We start from the raw sequence: 19,204 nt of genomic DNA, 5'->3' as shown, positions 1-19,204 counted from the left end.
TCTTGCCTGGAAAATCCCATGGACAGAGAAGCCTGACAGGCTACAGTCCATGGGGTCGAAAAAGAGTCCGACACAACTTCGTGACTCAACAATAACAACCTGTGTGTGAAACAATGTGAATCAACTATACTTCAATTAAAAAAGGGAACAGAAAACACGATGTGCACACCCATGTTAAGTAAGAATAAGAACATTTTGAAACAACAACATCAGAAACATAGAACAGGAATACACTAACGAAAGGTATTTAAGACCTCTATTCACACTGAAAATAGCAACGCGTTACTGAAATCAAAGATTTAAAGAAACAGACATATTAAGTTCACATTTTTTGAAGACAAAATTCTCCTCAAACTAACCTATAAAGTCAATATAGTTCCAACGACAACCATTCTTTCACCAAATTTTTGGGTAAGTTGACACTGGCGTATAGTTAAGAAAGTAAACAGCCATGTCCCAGACTGGGAGAAAATGTGTGGGCACAAGAATCTAAGAGACGAGTATCCAGGACACCCGTGAAGCCCTACTGCCCAAGGGCAGAAGGACAAACGGCCTGATTTTAAACAGGGCAAAATATCCGAGCAGATACTTCCCAGGAAAGATATATAAACGGCCAGTAAGTATAGGAAGAGCCTGCTTGACATTATCATACATGAACACAAACTAAAAGGAGATGGAACACAGGAAGCCTTGCGTGTATCTGGCTGGGGTGGAAACGGTTTCTACACGGTAAACAGACTGGCAGCTCTTAATCAAGTTCACACTTAGCCTAAGTTCCAGAGGTTTCACTCACAGTCGTCTGCCCATGAGAAGTGAAAAGACACGTGTTTGTATGCAAACGACCACGGCGGCTTCATTCACAGTAACCAGAGACCGGGACTTTGCCGGTGGTCCACACAGGTCAGGACTCCACGCTCCCGACGCACAGGGCACGCGTTCCATCCTGGTCGGGGAACTCTGCCCTCACATGCCGCGTGGCGCAGCCAAAAAAAGAACTGGGAACTGAAAACAACTCAGATGTCTCCTCCACCAATAGGTGAACAGGTGAACTAGCTGCGAGGCTGTCAGACCACGAAGCATCATCAGAAACAGAACGAACCCTGATGAGCAGCGACAGGAGTATCCTAAATCACGGTTCTGAGGAAAGAAGCCAGAGACCGAAGGGTGTGAGCAGCAGTTCCAGAAGCTACATGCAGGGCAAGACCAGCTCTCCGGTGCAGGAGACCTGGCCAGCCGCTGCCTCGGGGGTGTGGGGACCGGCTGCCCGGGGGGCTGGATGTGCTCGTCTGAAGACAGCGCTCCACCTATTCCCTCAGCGGGCTGACAGTGCGTGGTTATGTCTGAGAAGAGTCGAACCGAAAACGGGGGGCTGTAACCGCTCTGTAGAGGCAGTGGCTGGGGGGGGCCCTGGGACTTTGGGGTGCTGTCCTGCTCCTGAGTCTCAGTGTCGGTGACACCAGCGTGCTCCTTTGTGAAGAATTCAATAACCTCAATGTATTTGTGCCCTTTTCTCCATCTAAATTACTCTTTAATTAAAATAGCGTTAAAACACATGCATTTGGAGAAAGAGGTGAGGTTGTGAGCAGGTGCGTACTCACTTCCCTCACTGCTTCTCCCGCCCAGTGTGGACCAGCATCAAGCTGCCTGGTCAGGCAGCCGTTGCCTGCAGCACAGTGAGGCTGAGTCCCAGGACAGGCCTTCTAACCTCAGGGCCCCGAGCAGGCGCCCAACACATCCACAGTCTGTCTCCACCCACTCTCACAAACAAGATGGATCTCCTGACCGACAGGACCTCTCCAGACTCACCTGCAGCTCGTGCTGCTGGAGGGATGAACACTCAGGCCAGGAGGCGCAGGACAAGCGCTGTGGCCGGGCTCACAGCCCCGCCGCTGAACCCGAGATGCAGGCAGGACCACCCCGGCGTGTTGTATTCAACCTTACAATCACCAGCTTAAACATGAGGACGTGCGGACTCAAGATCCCGAAAGAGACTCTGGCGGGCAACATCCCTGACCTTCCTTCCAGGTGCGGAGGACGCCCTGCAGCCCAGAGGGAGGGGCCGAGCCCCGGGGACCTGCCACACCCCAGGGACCTGCGTCCACCTGCTTGCCGGGCCCTCGGGTCCCCGCACTGGGCTCTGCCTTCTCCCCTGGGGTCCCCAGCACTACAAACCCCAGTCTGGCAGCCCAAAGGCTCCAGGAGATGAGGCTGGGCCTGGGGCCTCATGCTGACGGTCCCCTTGAGAGAGCGAGATTCCCGACAGTGCTAAACAGGTGGTAGGCACGGCCAGCCTGCAGAGCTTGATTTCCCGTTTCACCATGAAGATGGAGGAAAAGCTTAACTTAGGCCGGGCCATTCTTCTGAGTGGTGTTCCTGACTTGTCAAGAGGACAGAGAGTAAAAGAAATGAATAATTTTTGGGAGCTTGCCTGTATATTACTTGATCTGACAAGTTATCTGAGAAATTTCAAACGATCTGAAGGAACAGAACCAAAAGAAAGGATATTACACCAAGAACTTTACTGGCAACACCTTTTTAATAGGTCAAAGTAACTGTACAGTTCATTATATTCTTCCTGAGAATAATTTATATCCCCCAACAAACTAAAGGGAGGGTGTATTTTTCAAAATTATGTAACAGAATGGATGGTAAAACTGGACATCAAAGGGAAACCAAGTCTGTTTCACCCGATTCTCTCCTGGGAAGACAGACATGATGAAGGGTTAGTTAACTCCAGTGGCTGTAAAATAGTCAACATGGCTTTAATCTTTCTTTATAAATTATATAAAAATGGAAAACAGGGATGGTTCCAGAACTTCTTCTCAATGCAGTTTGGAGGTGCTCTGGTACAAAGCATTTCTGCTTCCAAGAGAAATAACATCGCTACAAAAAACTGGCACATTATTCTGGTGAAAAAAGACAAAAGTTTTTAGTGTGTTCTACAGCTAGTTTCCAACCAAATGTTTCACACACCCACATGAAAGTAAAAGGCAGGAAGGAGGAGAGGGTAGTTTTTTTTTCTGAAATGACTCAAGTCTTCAAAATATAGCTTTTATATCCTTCCTCTGTAAAGTGGTATTAGCATATTGCAACTGGAGAGCGTTCTGACAACAAAACTCCAGTCTGGATAGCAAGTCTGCGGTTGGCAAAGGGCTTCTCAGCCCCGTGGTTCCTGGAACCCTCCGCTTCCTCCTCTTCTTCCAAAGCGAGGTCTGGCCAGTTCAGGAATCAGCGTGTCACCGCCTCGGCCATTTCCACGAAAGCGTATCCTGACGTGAGCACAGCCTATCCTTCATCGTTCTTTAAGAGCTTCTCACATACAACTTTTACTCTCAGAAAAATGCTGCGCTGTGGATCCCGGACTTTTCTGAACACCATGATTAAAGAGCTGAAACAACAACAACCCAAATCAAAACGCAGTTAAACTTATGTGAGATTTCCAAGCAGCCGTCAGTCAAAACGTTGGCGCTGGGTGTGCCTGCGCCGGCCGGGTGGCCTCGTGGCGGGTGGGGCAAGGGCGGGTCGTGCTCAGTGCGGCCTCGGCTGCCCCAGGGCCTTCAGTCTGGCCTGGTCGATGACGTCGAGCAGGTTCTTGGCGTCCACGGCCAGCGCGTGCGCGGCCGTCAGCATCTGCTTCTTGTACTCCTGCTGCAGGCTGGTCATGACGTACTGCTGGGCCAGTTTCATCTTGTTGATGAGCTCCCCCAGGTCGGAGTTCAGCAGCTTCTGGGCCATCTCGATCTGCAAGGACAAGAGGGTCAGGAGAGCTGCCTGTGGCCACTGCTCAGGGGTCTCAGGAGCTCTTCTTAGGTGCCTCCTAAGAAAGAGACTCCTTCTTCCCTGGAAACGAGACAGAACCGGGTCTCCGCCGCCAGGCCTGCATGCCTCTACTGCACCTGCCGCGGGACTTTCCTCTGCTCCCCGGGAGGTGGTTCAAGGGTGTCAGGAGGCCCGCCCCACTTGGATGTCAACTCCAGACCCTTCCGAACAGATCAGAGGGCGAAGTGGGGGTCGCAGTGATCTATCCATCTGCTCTTTAAACAGTCAGCGAGCACTTCCTGTGTACAAGGCCCCCGGAGCTGTGGACACAGGGACGATGAGAGAAACCACCCCACAGAGACGGACCCGGAGAAGAGCAGGTCCCAGCTCTGAAGAGCAACAGAGACGCCTCGGGGGGCGCGCCCCTCAGCCGGCCGGGACTGCACCCGCTTGCTGGCTTCCACCGTGAAGGGCTCACGGCCCCCCACTCACCGTGCTCCTGCGCAACGCAGCAGGGGGAGGCCCAAGGGGTTTCAGGAGGGGGAATGCCGTAACCCAGAAGGGGCGCTGGTGCGTGAAGGGACTGAACCGAGGTGGGGAGAGCTCGGAGGCAGCGTAAGCAGCTGAGAGAAGCTGTGGCTCCTCAGGGAAGAGGGGCGAGGCCATGAGGAGGAGAAGCAAGGCCTGACCCGAGACGGGACAGCAGGCTGTCTGTGTGCGTGTGCGTGCGTGTGTGTGCACGTGCATGTGTGGTTCATGCTGGGCAGGGTGGAGGGTGCACACTGGTCCCACTGACGCCGCAGGAAGAACGTGCGGTAGGGGCAGACTCCCGCAGAGAGCCGGTGCCCAGGGCTCGGGGGGCGCCCACCGACAGCAGAGCGGTGGCTCTGAAACATCGGGACCTGTAGGTGTCGGGAGAATTGCCGTGGAGAAAAGGTGTCTGTGAACTCACACTGGCGGGCAGCTTGGGGTGGTCACACTCAAGGCAGCAGAGAAGAGCTGTGGGGGTGGGGGGCAAGCAAGGTTGAAAGCAGGGAAGTTCTGAAATCCAGGGGTCTCACCAGGGAGTCAGGACTGGGGGCAGGGGACGGTGGGTGGCCTCCAGGATCCCCGGCAGGAGAAGTAGATAAATGCTAACACTGGGTCCAGAAGAACCCGGCCAGGCAGACGGGTGGGAAGGCGGGAGAGGAAGCAGGAGAGCAGGAGGCAGGGAGCTGTGCACAGGAGAGCCAGCGACAGGGCGGGGCCGTGGCAGGCCTGGCAGCTACGGCTGCGGTCAGACCTGGTCATGTGGGGCCTCCCCGGGCGCTCAGGCGGTAAAGAATCTGCCTGCAATGCAGGAGACCCGGGTTCGATCCCTGGGTGGGGAAGATCCCCGGGAGAAGGGAATGGCCACCCAGTCCAATATCCTTGCCTAGAGAATCCCAGGGACAGAGGAGCCTGGCAGGCTACTGTTTCCTCACTTCTGGTACCTGGAGTTTCCTCATTCTGATGCAGAATTCTTGCTCACTGTAGAAAACCAATTAAAGTTCTAATAAAGCAGACAAAAGAGCTAATCTAACTGGAGAGAAACATAAATCTACACGGTGACAACCGGTCAGAACCATTTTCCAAAATGATATTAAGTGGTGTCGTGCAAGGGAATCGATGTCACGTACAGAAGACCCGCGCAGGAGCTGTGCCCAGCTGCCCCGCACATCCTGACACCTGCCTGGGACATGGCCTCCCGAGGGGATGCAGCGGGGAGGGGGGACCCCCAGCCCTGAGGCCTGGTCCCGTCGTGGGGGACAGCGAGTGCCTGAGCAGCTGGCCCAGGAGAAGCACACAGACACGTTGGGGTCAGGGGCCCCGCGAGCCCCGGGCTGTCGCCCACCAGAGGGAGAAGCCAGAACGCGAGCCTGCCAGTAGGTGTGAAACCCCAGTCGTGGCGACCGTGCCGAGTAAGAGAACAGCCCCGCTGTCAGGAAAGGCGAGCGGAAACACCACAAGCAGGGGGGCGACACAGCCCCTCCCAGGGGGCCCCAGAGAGGCAGACGCCAGCGAGCAGACACACAGAGACTGCAAACGTGGCCCAACGGGGAGACTGGGGCGGGGGGACCTGAAAACTCCTGGTGCTGTTCTGGAAACTTTCTGTAAGTCTGAAATCATTTCAAAATAAAAAGTAAAGAAAAAAACTAACAAAACAAAAACAAGGCCTGCTGGGCTGAAGGACAGACCATGGGCCCCCAGACAGAAAGCAGAAAAGTGGACACAGGAGACAGGGCCGGCGAGGCATGGGAAGTGAGCAGGGCCAGGTGCGGGTCCCCAGACGCTACTTATTTACTGGTCACAGGTTTTATATCGCGGCTTTCAGCGGGAATCCAGGACCGCTCACAGAGGAACTCGAGGAAACTCCGCCCAGCCCGCTGCTCCGTCTGTGCTCCCGAGGACTCCACGGGGCCCGCAGTCCTGCACCCCTGCTCCTACCCGCCCTCAGGACGGCCCGTTCTTCAGGGCGTGGGCGCCAGTCACCCATCGCAGCCCCCAGGATGGACGGGTGGTCCTCAGAGTCCCTGACTGGGGCGCTGGCCGGAAGGTCACGCCCTGCAGAGCAGTCACCACAGCCCCCCAGGGCCCACACGCTGCCCCCTGGATGAGGCCCTACCTCTCGGTGGGTGCTGGCGGGCAGAACAGGAATGGTCTCATCCACCGTGGCCAACAGCGTCCTCAGGGCCAGGCCGACTTCCTAACAGACAGGAGACCACACCAGCGTTAGGATGCACACCAGGCAGCTCCACGCCAGCCGTGACGGTGTCTCCTTCCAGCGACAGGACTTTCATTTCCTTTTCAATACTTTGGGGGAAATTTCTGTATTTCTTTTCCACAGTCCTGAGCCTGATCTCGTTATGAGGCAGATTCAGATCTCTGGACACCCACTGCTGTCCTGTCCGGGGAACAGGGGCTCAGGCAGGGAAAGCGGGCCGCGTGTGCAGAGAGACTCTCTTCCCTCCCCGGTGCTTTCCGCAGCCTCAGGGGCCAGCCGGGAACGCTGTGGCTGCTGCTACACGTGGGAGCAAATGCCAGGTGGCACCAGCTCTGGGGGCCTCGCTGACCCTGGGGCTTCGTCCACTGTGCACACGGGGCACAACAGCCCTCCCCTGGCCACTCAGGGTTTAAAGGGATCAAGTATAATCAAAGGTGGTATGACGCCACGGGGTCAACTACGGAAGGACTCAGGTGCTAGGTTATGCCCGCAGCATGGTGAGACCAGTGAGGACAGGCTGCTTATTACCGCTCGATCAACCGACAAGAAGTATCACACAGCGTAAGATGCAGCTTCTATAAAATCACCCTAAAAAGCTTTATTATGTACCAAATCCTGGCTGCTTTTGTATACAGTTGAGTTTATTAGTATTTAGGGGAAAAAAAATGCCTGTGGTTCCTGCAAGTTAACCCTTAAGAACACTGCCTACAGTTGCTATGGGAGTAGGCTACAAACTCAGCCAGAATGGATTAACTGGGCTGCCCACAAAATAGCACGACTTCCGAGCAGCTATTCCACACTGGGGTTTAAAAACAGCTGTTCCAGAGATGGCTCACTGGTACACTAAAAAGGTTGTTCAATCCTGGAACTCTACAGAAAAAGGAATAATCCTGTTAAAAAATGAACAAAGGACTTGAACAGACATTTCTCCAAAAAAGATAAATCGGGAACAGAATGACCACACAATCCAGCAATTCCACTTCTAGGTGAACGCCCTACAGAGCTGAAAGCAGGGTCTCCCCGGATTACCTGTCTGGCCCTTTAAAACGTAACCACCTGCCCTGCCATGGCGGCACCAGACTGTCGGCGTTCTCCTGCCGCTGTTCTCACCCGAGACCCCCTGAACCAGCAGCCGCTGTTGATGACTCCTCTGCACAGGATGCTCCGGGACCGAGGTCGGGAACAGCAGTGGTCACCGCGCGGCATGGGCCTTCTGAAGCGGCGGGATGGATTGGCCTGAGGGCCGCAGGGACCGCAGCCGTGCGCGTGACGGGGCTTAGCTCACCTTCACCATGGGGACGTACTCCTCCGGCGGGGCGGGCTGAATCTTGCTGGACATCTCGATGACCGCTCTCACCAGGCCTGTCACGTTCTCATACACCCTGTCGTTGGACCGGTCCAGGTTGGCCGTGGGAGGGGGGCTGATCTCCTGGGGCTGAAGCTGCCAATACAGAAGCCAGTTATCTTTCCCTCGTCCAGCAGATGGCAACGTATCACCGCAATGCGGCTAGGAAGGGTCTTTGAGATCAGAGCAGATCACTTAAGGGATCTTGTCTTAGGGGACACACTTCAGTCTGAGGATGATGGAAAGCAGTTCATCCAAGTGACAAATGACTAAGGCACAACTTTTTCTAACTTTGAGCTCAGTTAAAGGAAATGAGAGGGAATCGCACGCATTGTACTCAAAGCCCCAGTTCATTCAGAGAGGTGATTCACTACCCTGAACCCCCAAAATCATTCACCAGAAGAGGAAGAACCCGGGAACCCCACGCCTCTCTGAGGACTTATGGTTATCACAAGTGGACAAGTGCAAGTCTCCTTTAAACGGACAACCTCTGTGTGCTGAGCGCTGCTGCAGCGGGAGCTGTGCGGGTGTTGCTCTGTGGGGGGCCCCTGTTCCCTCACCCACAGTCGAGATGGGGGTGAAACGAAGGAGCACATGTGAAGGTGCCCACCACAGGGCATGGGCACACAGGCTTCAGCAAGTGCTACCCAAGACAACCCGAGCCCTGAAGGCTGCGCTGAGGCCCCGGAGGAACCGCCAGTGCGTTAAAAGTCAAACCGGCCGCCCAGGCACGGAAGGACAGCACGCGTCTATCCTGACGAGACCGAGGGGCAGCAGCAGCACTCGCCCGTGTGGACCTGCTGCCAGCACTCAGCCATCTCTGACCCCGGGACAGAAAGCGAAGGAGTGCTCCACCACTGCCCAGATGCTCGTGGTCACTCTGCGGCAAACACACGTGCTGCTCTGGGGGCAAACCAAGCGAACGCGTCCTCCCCGGGCTTCCCGCCTCCTGGTCCAGATGAGCATGCAGAGCAGGGTGTGACGGAGAGCTGGACAGACACGCAGACACCATGTGCTTACCCTCCATGGCTATTGTCGAACGGAAGGTGAGGACAAGTTAAAGGAATTTGTCAGAGAGAGGGAAAAAAGAAAAACAGTATTAATAAAGGCAGCAGACAAAACCCCCGTAAAAACACACGAGCAGAACAAGAGGAGCAGGTTTCCGCCTGTTGCTTGGCTCGCGGGCCAGCCAAGCGCAGCCGCCGGGCGGTCTGTTCAGGGCACCCGCGTACTCAGTAGGGGCCTGCCATGCACCATGCTTGCTTTCATGAATAAATGAGGAAAACAACATGCAAAGCCCGAGCGTGACAATCCGGCAGCCGTGCAAGGATCCACAGAATTGGGGGTCTTCTATAAAGAAAGAGGCGTATCTATGCTGTGTTCACACAACACTGCCCGCTGGACTCCTGAGGTTCAGGAGGAACGGCACACCCTCAGTCCCTGAGCGCCCCCGACACCCGACATCCTCGGAAACAGGCTTCGACCCAGCCGTCCCGCTGTGACAGAGATGCCCGACTGGGGGCTGTATTTAAAGATACCAGGAGCTTCATTTAAAAACAAACGAACAAAAAATACCCCTCATTTGAACCAGTTCTTATGGCTGGGTTCTTCCTTTATTTTAAGTCTAGAAATTTTATTTAATGTTTTCTTTTCTCTATAGCTTTAGAGCTATTCTACTGTAATATGACCGACAAAGTTAACTGAGAGAAATATGGATTTCTTGACTTTTCTTTAGAACTGTCTGAATTCTATACCCTTTGGTATAGAAATTCAGCAGAATCCTAAATTCTGAGGTCCAATCCTCCACGCTGTGTGCGCGGGAAAGGGGGAAGTTGTTAGTAACAGCATCACTTCCGAGAGCAGAAGCGTTGGCACTGAGATGCTGAATGTGGCGGGAGAGCCGGCTCAAAGGGAAAAAATCAGGATGGAGAGGGGGGCTTCCTCAGGTGTGGCAGCCGGGGCTCCGACAAAGAACCACGACTGGACTCCTGGAGGAGAGGGCGGTCCGTCCTACTCTGTTCAAAGCTCGTTCCTTTGTGTTCATCCTTTGCCCAGCTCTTGTGAGGGCAGCACTGTCATCACACTGCCAGGGGCCACTCCCGGGGACCCTCCCACAGCACCAGCTTGCTTTGCAGACAGCTGACACTGGCCTCCTATTTTCTTGAGCTTGACCACTTGGAGGCCCCTGGAAGAAGGTTAGGACACACCACCAACCCACAGAGACACAGGTAATCCAACCACTCGCGGTGGGAGGGGTCATCCTGGAAGACTTTGGTAATTCAGAGCCGAAATGTAAAGCCACCAAGCAGAAACTGAGACTGGTTTCTGGCTATTATTTGGATGAATACCAGTTATACCAGGTAAAGGTAAGCATTTCTGTATTAAAGAGAGAGCTTCTTTCAGACTGGATTTGATAATAGAGATAAATACTTCACACTTATCAATCAGAGTGTATTTTAAGTAAGCACACTCTTTCCACAAAGACTTCTACTTGTTCAATATCCTATATATACCCTGTAACAAGGTTGTTTCCCCATTATATTTATTCATAATGTTAGTCCACATGTTAAAAATGAACACAGGTCAGAGGTCTAAGCTGGTGTCTGATCTACTTTTAAAGTTGGTTTTTCACTGCAATACAGGCCATTTTGAAATTTTCTTCTTTTGCTTATGAGAATGAAAAAATTTCCCTAACCCAATTTCTCTCTTCGTTTTTAAAATTTATGTAAATAAACCACATCAGGAAAGGGTTTGTCCTTTTCTGCTCCTCTGTGCTGCTAGCGGAGTTATGGGCCCGGAGGCCTGGCAGCTGGGGAAGCCAAGCCCCGGGCCGTCCCCAGGACCAGCACTCTGGTTTCTGGGAGCTGGTGACCTGTCCTTGGACAGGGGTGCCTCTGGGCCCATGCTAACCTCCACACTGCCCCTGCAGGGGCCAGGGTGGTCCGAGAGAGCAGCCTCTAGGCTGCAGGCAGATGCGCGCCTGGACATGACGTTTTCTCTGCCTGGACAACCTCTCTGACTCTCCTGCCTCTATGAGGAAATCAGCCCCTTGGCTTCTGGTGTAAACCTGGAGAGGCAGCACACAGCATGTGGATGGAAAGTCAGGTCTGCAGCTAAATGCTGGGTCAGCTATAGGGAGGCTGTACCTTTGAAATGCCCTTTAACCTCTGGGAACCGGGGTGTCTCACGTGAAAGCTGAGAAAAACAGTAAGACCACCGATCCCGTGAGGCTGATGTGAGCTTTAAACTACACAGGACAAGTTCTGCCACAGCAGCTGGCACTCAATAAATGGTGGTTGTCAATGAAACACAGCTTATCAGGATGGATCACAGCTACTGGGTTCTAATATGTACCTTTTTCTAGGCACCATGAAGAAGGAAAAAATACCAGTCAACACACCACCTTGATTTTAGAGATATATTCTGAGAGATAACTGACCTAATGGGGAGTGGAGGTGCCCCTCCGCTTGAGTGGGCACACAGCAGGCAGCTGCAGCCGCAGCACACGCTGCTGGGCATACACAGTTGCGGTTCCGGTCGGGGAAGGATTGAAACCCACACCCCACTCCCCCGCCGCCCCAAGCCACGTGGACGGACTTGGAGACACTGTGCCTGCTCAAGGTCTCGCGTCCCCCAGGTGTCTGGCTCAACTCCTCTGTACCATCAGAAGGTATCCTAGCACTTTACCTCAAAGAAACATCCTGTCTGATAAGAAAACACTCTTGAGATAGGGTCTGACTGAGGCCCTGGACTATCACGTGAGAGAACACAGAAAAAGAGTTCCCAGTGAGGCTGGTCCTGACTCCGAGCGGGGTCTGGAGCTGATGGAGGAGCCCCCCACCCCACCGCACATCACTGCAGGGTCGGCACCTGGGATGAAAGCTGCTCACCTTGACGCCCTCGTTGTAACTGTCCCCAGGGCTGCCGAGGCTGGCCAGGCTGCCCAGGTGCCCGGGGGCTCCGGGACGCGGCGGCTTCTTTGGTGGTGCTGCAGGATCTGGTAAAGGAATGAGCCCCATTGAGTAACGTCCGTTAATGGAAAGGATGGAAACGACTCCCAAATAAACGGAGTTATTACAACAGGCGCTAGTCTGAGAGAGGGCCCCCTGCAGGGGTGGGGGTGGGGTGTTTCTGGCGCATTAGAGCTGTAACTCCTGTTTTCCGGTACTTCAGGCGTGGGCTGAATTTGGTAAACATCACACATGCTGTGGTCTGCAGCGGGAGAAGCATGAACACATCACGAGGCATTCCAAAGCTAAGAAACTACACTCCCTTCAAATTACACAAACTGTGTGATGCGCAATCCATTTCTTAACTTACCTGGTTTGCCCACAGGCTGATATATGTGCTGGTTTCCAGTCTGTGGGGAAAAAAGACACGGGGTCAGTGCAGTAGGGTGCTGCGCCACAAGGCAATAGCCGCCCTGTCCAGGACGCCTGAGCTAAACACTGGGTTCAAAGGCTAACGAGACGGTTGCACCTAACATCCAGGGGGTGTGGGGTCAAGGTGGTCACAATTTCAGCATTTCTTTAAAGAAATTATGTCCACAGACGTCTCCAGTTGGCCTACAGGAGTGTGAAATCTGTGTCTGCATCTGGATGCACGGCCCCCTGCGCCCCACCCCATCACAAGAAGGGGAGCTATTGAGGACAGCAACGAGAAGAGGTTTCACAGCACTGGGACATCTATGTTGTCACTATCGCCTGAAGGAACTGGGGTGACACGCCCTCTGCTCTGCACTAGCCAGAGGCCAAGCCAGGAAGCCAGACCACCCCAGGCAGGCGCACAGACAACCAGCCCTCGTCTAGACCGCCGTGCCTACAGCTGCGATCAGAGCCACCTATCCTAGGCTGACTGAATGAAAAGAAGTATGTTCAGAACCCTACCCTACTTTTGAAGACAGACTTGCCTTGGTTACTCTAAAACAATAAACTGGCTACAATACAAGTATTTTAAGGTGCTTTCCTTTTTACTGAGCAGAGACCCACTTCTTTAAAACACAAGGATCAGGAGACAGCACACAGAGCCACAACTGCTCCTCACCCAGGATCGCAGCAGCTCCCGCCAGGTCACTGAACACTCCCTGTTTTGAAGACGACCTGATCACAGTATGGGGCTTTATTTCAGGGTACTCTGTTCTATTCCACTGACCTACGTGTCTGTCTTTATGCCAGGACCTTACTGTTTTGATTACTGCAGCTTTGCAGTATAGTCTGAAGCCAAGAAAGGTGCTTCCTTCAGCTCTGTTCTTCCCCAAGGCTGTTTTGGCTACTCAGGGTCATTTGTGTTTCCATACATGTTTTAAATGTATCTGTCCTGGGTCTGCTAACAACGCCATTAGTGTCTTGACAGGGGCTGCACTGGTCGTTTTAGCCGCATCACTTCTTCCAGTCCAAACCCACAGCGGGTCTTTTCAGCCATTTGTATTGTCTTCAGTTTCTTCCATCAGCATCCTAGTGTTCAAAGTACACGTCTTTTGTCTCCTTACGTTAAGTTTATCCCTAGGTATCTTATTCTTTTTGATGTGGTGGTAAATGGGATTATTTCCCTAATTTTTCTTTCAGATAGCTCATTCTTAGTGTATAGAAATGCAACAGATTTCTCTATGTTAATTTTGTATCCTGTAACTCTACTGAATTCATTGATGAGTTCTAATAGCTTTCTGGTGGCATTTTTAGGATTTTCTGTGTATAGTATCATGTCATCTGCAAACAGTGACAGTTTTACTGACCTGAATTCCTTTTATTCCTTTTTCCTGTCTGGTTGCTGTGGCTAGGACTTCCAATACTATGTTGAATAAATGTGAGGAAAGTAAGCATCCTCGTCATGTTTCTGATCTTAGAGAAAAATGCTTTCAGATGTGTGTCATCTTTTCAACATAAGGAAGGAGCCCTGTGTGTGGAGATGTTAAATGGGGGACTGTGTGATTTTGCACACGTGGACTAAAGAACCCCAACATTCTGTCCGTAGAGCCCACTGTGTGTGTGTGTGTGTGTGTGTGTGTGTGTGAACACCAAACACTCTGTAGAGCCCAGTGTGTGTGTGTGTGTGTGTGCACACGTGTGTGTGATGGGAAAGGCCAAACCCTCACATGCTGGTGACTGGCCACATCTTCCAGGGGCCAGGTCTTAGGGGAGCTGGATTTTATAGCACAGACTAGGGAAAACTATGCATTCTCCAGCTGGCTGACAACCTGGTCTCATGTATGTATGTTTTTACATATGTATGCACACATGTGTGTATGTATGTAGGCAGGCATGTGTCTAGAAATGAAGTGGTTTATATATACCCAAAAGCCTTATTAGGGTGGAAATTTATCTCCTTAATTCCATTACCCAGCAAGTGGCAGTTTCCCTTTTTTACTGGGAATTTAAGTTTTTTCTTTTATTATTATTTTTCTCTTATTTTAACCAGATATCTATTGATGGAAATCCTAATAAAATAATTTTAACTACTCTCCCCTAAAGAACAGGGAATATTTCTAGCAGGCTTTAAATGTATTTAGAATAATAAGAAGCTAGGTCTTCAAAGAGAATTTCAGGCATTTTCTCCTACAACATCCAGGAGAAAAATTTCCTGATTGAACAAATTTTCTCTGACTGTGGAAACTTTTATAAAACACGAAATAAGAGTATACAAATTTGGCCAGATGACAACTTGTAGTAACAATTAACGTGTGCACGTATTTCAGTATTTCAGCTTACTACTGAAAAGACTGTGTTAGTGATGGGGAGAAATTCTGTGTACTGTATGTTTTAATAACCTTGGCTGGAATGCCGGTTTCAGTTACGGAACGAGTCACTGTGTTCTGTATGACAAGTACTAAAAAGCGTGGACACCCCAAGACACAAAGAGGTCCCAGTCCTGACAAGGATGCAGGCAGCTGCTTACCAGGCCCTGAGGACCTCCGTCCTCCCTGTCGATGCTGCCTCGAGAGAGCCGCACGTCAGGTTTCTGGAGAAACAAGAGCAAACCACACAGTTTCATTTTCGGCTTGAAAACCACTGATGTACTTCTGTACTAAGTGTCTTGAAGAGTTGAAAGTTCCAGAGTTTCAGAAAGACTCTCAAAGCCCATGGGTGACAAGTGCAAGTCAGCGGGCCCAGCAGAGCCCCCTTCTCTGCACGTGTGCACAGCTAACAGAACTGGCCTGCGCCCCGCCCCACGTGACACACGAAGATGTGGGCCTCACCTCTCTTCCTAGCAGCACGCTTTCTTTCCCGAGAAACCCCTGCCCCGGGAGCAGGCACCGATGACGTCTTCCCGGCAGGTGGAGGCTTATTCCTACTTGGCTGTCTTGCCAAACCAGCAAATGGTCCGGTGACGGGTACCCCCCACCGCATGGTGCACCCAGAATTCGAAACCAGACAGAGGAATCTCGACTTAGTAAGAGTGGGTGAATGTCACTAACAGAAGCCTAAACAAAGTAGGCCACACGCTGTGAGGGTGTGGGGCCTGGTTGGTTTCCTCCTCACGGAAACAACGCCGCGCAGTGGCCCCAGCCTGCCCCACCACAGTGCGGGTTTCACGCAGCCCACAGGCAGACGCGCCGACACCTGCCCCTCTGTGCCAGACACACTGGCCGAAGCCCATCTCAAGGTACGTTCCCCTTGCCCTCTCCAGGCTGACCACTCATTTCTTGGTCTCCGTCAGTGCACCGTCTCTTTCAGAAACCCTGTATTTGGCAGAGATGACACAGGAAAAACGACTCTTGTAAAGGAAAGAACGTCCTGATGAGGGCCAGGTGCTGAGGACACTAGCCACAGGCGCCTGTTAGAGGTGGTGACAGAGAGATGAGCTTGGTCTCTCACTTTACTTAGATGTGTTTTCAAAAGTGAAACCATGTCATATAATTCCGGAGCCTTCATATGACATCACACAGCGGAAACTGGCAAACATGGGAAATGTTGCACAGTATTCCAGAGTGTGAATGTTGTCACACACAGAACAAGGTGGAAGCAGCCTGGGTGCTGGCACTAGCCATCTGATGTACAAATTCACTCTCAAAGGAAAAAAAGTACTCAAGCTCCACTGTCCTCAGAGCAGAAAATGCCACCAAAGCAGAGCAATGTATGTATGTAGGGTGTGGGACTTGGGTCAGACCCCTGCGCTCTCGAGCTGTGAGACCTGGGCCTCAACCTCTTCATCTGTAACACGGGTAGTAGGTGACACCACTCGCTGCTTACCACCCCAATCCTCGTCAAGATTAAGCGAGGTAGTGCTGGCAAAGCACTGAGACCGCCACGTATGTGTGAAGCACAATAAAACGGCTCACCTGCTGTTTGCTGAACATTTGGGCCGTTTTCAAAATTTCACGTGCATGAACAGGCTCTGGGTGAACAGCTCTGTGTACAAACCTTTGACTAAATTCCTGAGCACTTCCTGGGCACATGTTTCTGACAGCTGAGTTACTGAGCCACAGGGTTTGAACATGCGAAAAACAGAATGTGTCAGCCACCAGGCTGCATCTCTGTCCCGCGCCTGCCTCTGTCCATGAGGCCCTGTGCCCCAGCACCGCTGGACTTCACTGAAAACCCGCGGCCAGTCAACAAGCGAAGTGCCACCTGTTGGGACTCCCCCGCCCCTTCCCTACGTGGCACAACGCCTGCTTCTTCTCACCACACAGGTGCTAAGCTGCCACGGACAAGGGGCTTCACTTCTCCTGATCCAGTTCACCTGTATGATTATTACAAGGACTAAGTAAGTGTCTGGCACAGAAATGGTTTTTCCAGTAGTCATGTATGGATGTGAGAGTTGAACTACAATGAAACCTGAGCACTGACGAATTGATGCTTTTGAGAGTCCCTTGGACTGCAAAGAGATTCAACCAGTCAATCTTAAAGGAAATCAGTCCTGAATATTCATTGGAAGGACTGATGTTGAAGCTGAAACCCCAATACTTTAGCCACCTGATGTGAAGAAGTGACTCCTTGGAAAAGACCCTGATGCTGGGAAAGATTGAGGGCATGAGGAGAAGGGGACAACAGAGCATGAGATGGTTGGATGGCATCACCGACTTGATGGACATCAGTCTGAGCAAGCTCTGGGAGTTGGTGATGGACAGGGAAGCCTGGTGTGCTGCAGTCCATGGGGATGCAAGAGTTGGACACAACTGAACGAACTGGCACAGAAATGGGCACATATGAGATGTTTAGCAAATATGTGCTGAAGGAAGGCTTCCAACTTGAAGTCCTCTCCCCGTGCACCACCCTGTCTTCAGACCTGGACCATGGAGGAAACACGGAGGGCTGTGTCCTGGGTGGGAGCAGAGTCCTGTCTGGGACCCTGTGACCCTGTCCTGATGCTTATCTTTCACTCCCGCTAGCTGACTCTGCCACGAGGGGGAAAACAGCTCCAACATTCATTTCCTTTCTCAGAACACAAAGCAGCTTTTATATACTCAAAACGTTCTCATTTTAAAGTTAAAACCCTGCCTTCAGCACAGCCCTGCATTAGAGAATGACCGTGCACACAGCAAGCAAAACAAACAGGGAGCAAAGCTTTTCTCTTTGAAAGCAGCACCCAAGAGGAAAGCAGGACCGCCCAGCGCGCTGAGGCTCTGATCAAGGCTGCTGGCTCTCTCCTGCCAGTTTGCAGGACAGCTTCCACCGCCGTGGAGCCATCTCAGAAACTGCACAGGCTGCATGACATCAGAGAAGGAGGTGGGGACATGCCACCAAGATTCCACTGTAGGTCGCGGCCCTGTGCTCTAGGCAAGAGCCTGCCACCCTGACAAATGTGTGCCAACAGAGGGGGAGGGACCTGAGGGATGCGCGACTCTCCAAAGTGCTCGATAAAAAGTCACCTCACACAATGAGGTAGGGCCTAAAATTGGATGCTTCCATAAACAGCTGCTGATTCTGATCTATTAGAAAAGAATCTGGGAATCACTACTGACAAAGCAATGTTAAGTTTTCAAAGAAGAAGGTGACTCCTCCACCAGGATGCAAGCTGACCCCGGAACGGCACGGCAGCTCTGCACCCGGCACAGACCGAGGACCAGGGTGGGTCAGAAAAGACTTGTTGGTACCAGGGCGTTATGAGACAGAAGCAAGAGGACGAGCATCTTCGGAAATTTCTACAGCAATCTAAATAGTAATTTTTGGGTCTTTTGGAGCTCAAAATAAAACTTTCTGTATCTTTAAAAAATGTTCCTTTTTTCTAGTAACTGCTTTTTATTTCACTAGAGTATCAGGTCTATAATGGTTTAGAAAAAAAAAAAAGGTTGGGAGCGGCCTGCAGGTATTCTGGTTGAGGTGCACAGTCCAGACTCTCAGCAGCACCGCCTCCCGGCTGATAGAAAAGCCCTTGGAGAGATTAACGGCATACTTCCCCCCGCTCCACTGTTCACAGGTTACATGCTTAATCCTCAATTCCACCCAACAGAAAAGTGCCCTTTACAGAGGACATTGTAGCTACTTCACAGATGAATACGTTAAAGCGTAAAGCGGTAAACAGCTATGTGGGTCACAACAACTGGGACTCTCAGCCCTCATCCGGCTGACCCCGAGTCTAGGCTCCTGCGCTCAGTGTGCCCTTGCCCCGGAACGCTCTGCAGCTGCTAGGCCGGCCCTGCACGCCTCCCCGGCTCCGTCCTCTCTGCCACAATCAGGGGCTGACCTGGGGGGTAGGCCCGGACGGCAGGAAGGATGGAGGGCCCCGGGCGGTCACCCACTGGTGGCCACCAGCAGACTCTGAGTCAGAGAAGGACAGGATCAGAGCCAAGTTTTAGAAACATCACCACGGCTGGGGCAGGAGACACAGCTGGGAGGGGACAGGACTGCAGAGGGGCCAGGCGTGGCATTCATTCCCCCACCTCCTCACCTTGCTCCCCGGTCGGTGGGGCTGCGCCTCGCCCACCAGTCACCCAGGCTGACGACTTGCTTGCTCTCAGCTCCCCCGCCCCTACCCCGCTACCTGACCCAGAGCTGATGCGGCGGCGGTTAGGCAACTTGTCTCATGGCACCAACACTGTTTTGATCTAGAAACCGTAACAGTGACAATGATAAACCATTCTTGCTTATGAAGATCAACAGGAAACTCTAATGAAACATCACAAACAAGATAAACCAGGACCTTAAAAGGATGTCAACCACGACTTACTGGGGACTCCTCTCTGGAATGTGATTCCAGCATAAAACCAAGCAAAATGCTTCACACACTTCATCATGTTAAACCTTTTAAAAGGTTTTTAAAAGTTATTTTTTGAAATATAAAGCCAACATTATATTATAGACGTTAACTTTAAAAATAAAAGCAAGAAAAGCAGGCAAGGACTTATTTAACACCAAAGTTGGCAACAGATGCTTCAGGCAATATGAGATACATAACTGAAAATAAAGGGAAAAAATGTTTTT

At 51.9% G+C, this 19,204-nt stretch overlaps 1 protein-coding gene across 20 annotated transcripts in view; it reads right to left on the bottom strand.

The window, feature by feature from the left end:
• Positions 1 to 2,517: 2,517 nt before the first annotated feature.
• Positions 2,518 to 19,204, bottom strand: part of PTK2 (protein tyrosine kinase 2) — a 192,948-nt gene continuing 176,261 nt past the window's right edge. For all 20 annotated transcript variants that reach the window (XM_070802389.1, XM_070802371.1, XM_070802383.1 and 17 more), the window contains 6 exons: positions 14,739 to 14,801; positions 12,168 to 12,207; positions 11,738 to 11,844; positions 7,788 to 7,943; positions 6,404 to 6,484; positions 2,518 to 3,741 (listed from right to left, as the gene is read on the bottom strand). In XM_070802389.1, coding sequence (XP_070658490.1) covers positions 3,529 to 3,741; positions 6,404 to 6,484; positions 7,788 to 7,943; positions 11,738 to 11,844; positions 12,168 to 12,207; positions 14,739 to 14,801 — 660 coding nt within the window. In that variant the 3' untranslated portion in view covers positions 2,518 to 3,528. The remainder of the gene's footprint in view (positions 3,742 to 6,403; positions 6,485 to 7,787; positions 7,944 to 11,737; positions 11,845 to 12,167; positions 12,208 to 14,738; positions 14,802 to 19,204) is intronic.

This window comes from Bos indicus, chromosome 14 (genome assembly GCF_029378745.1).
Source record: "Bos indicus isolate NIAB-ARS_2022 breed Sahiwal x Tharparkar chromosome 14, NIAB-ARS_B.indTharparkar_mat_pri_1.0, whole genome shotgun sequence".
Lineage (NCBI taxonomy): Eukaryota > Metazoa > Chordata > Mammalia > Artiodactyla > Bovidae > Bos > Bos indicus.
Note: the sequence above shows the minus strand (reverse complement) of the source record. Positions and strands in the feature narration are given on the sequence as shown.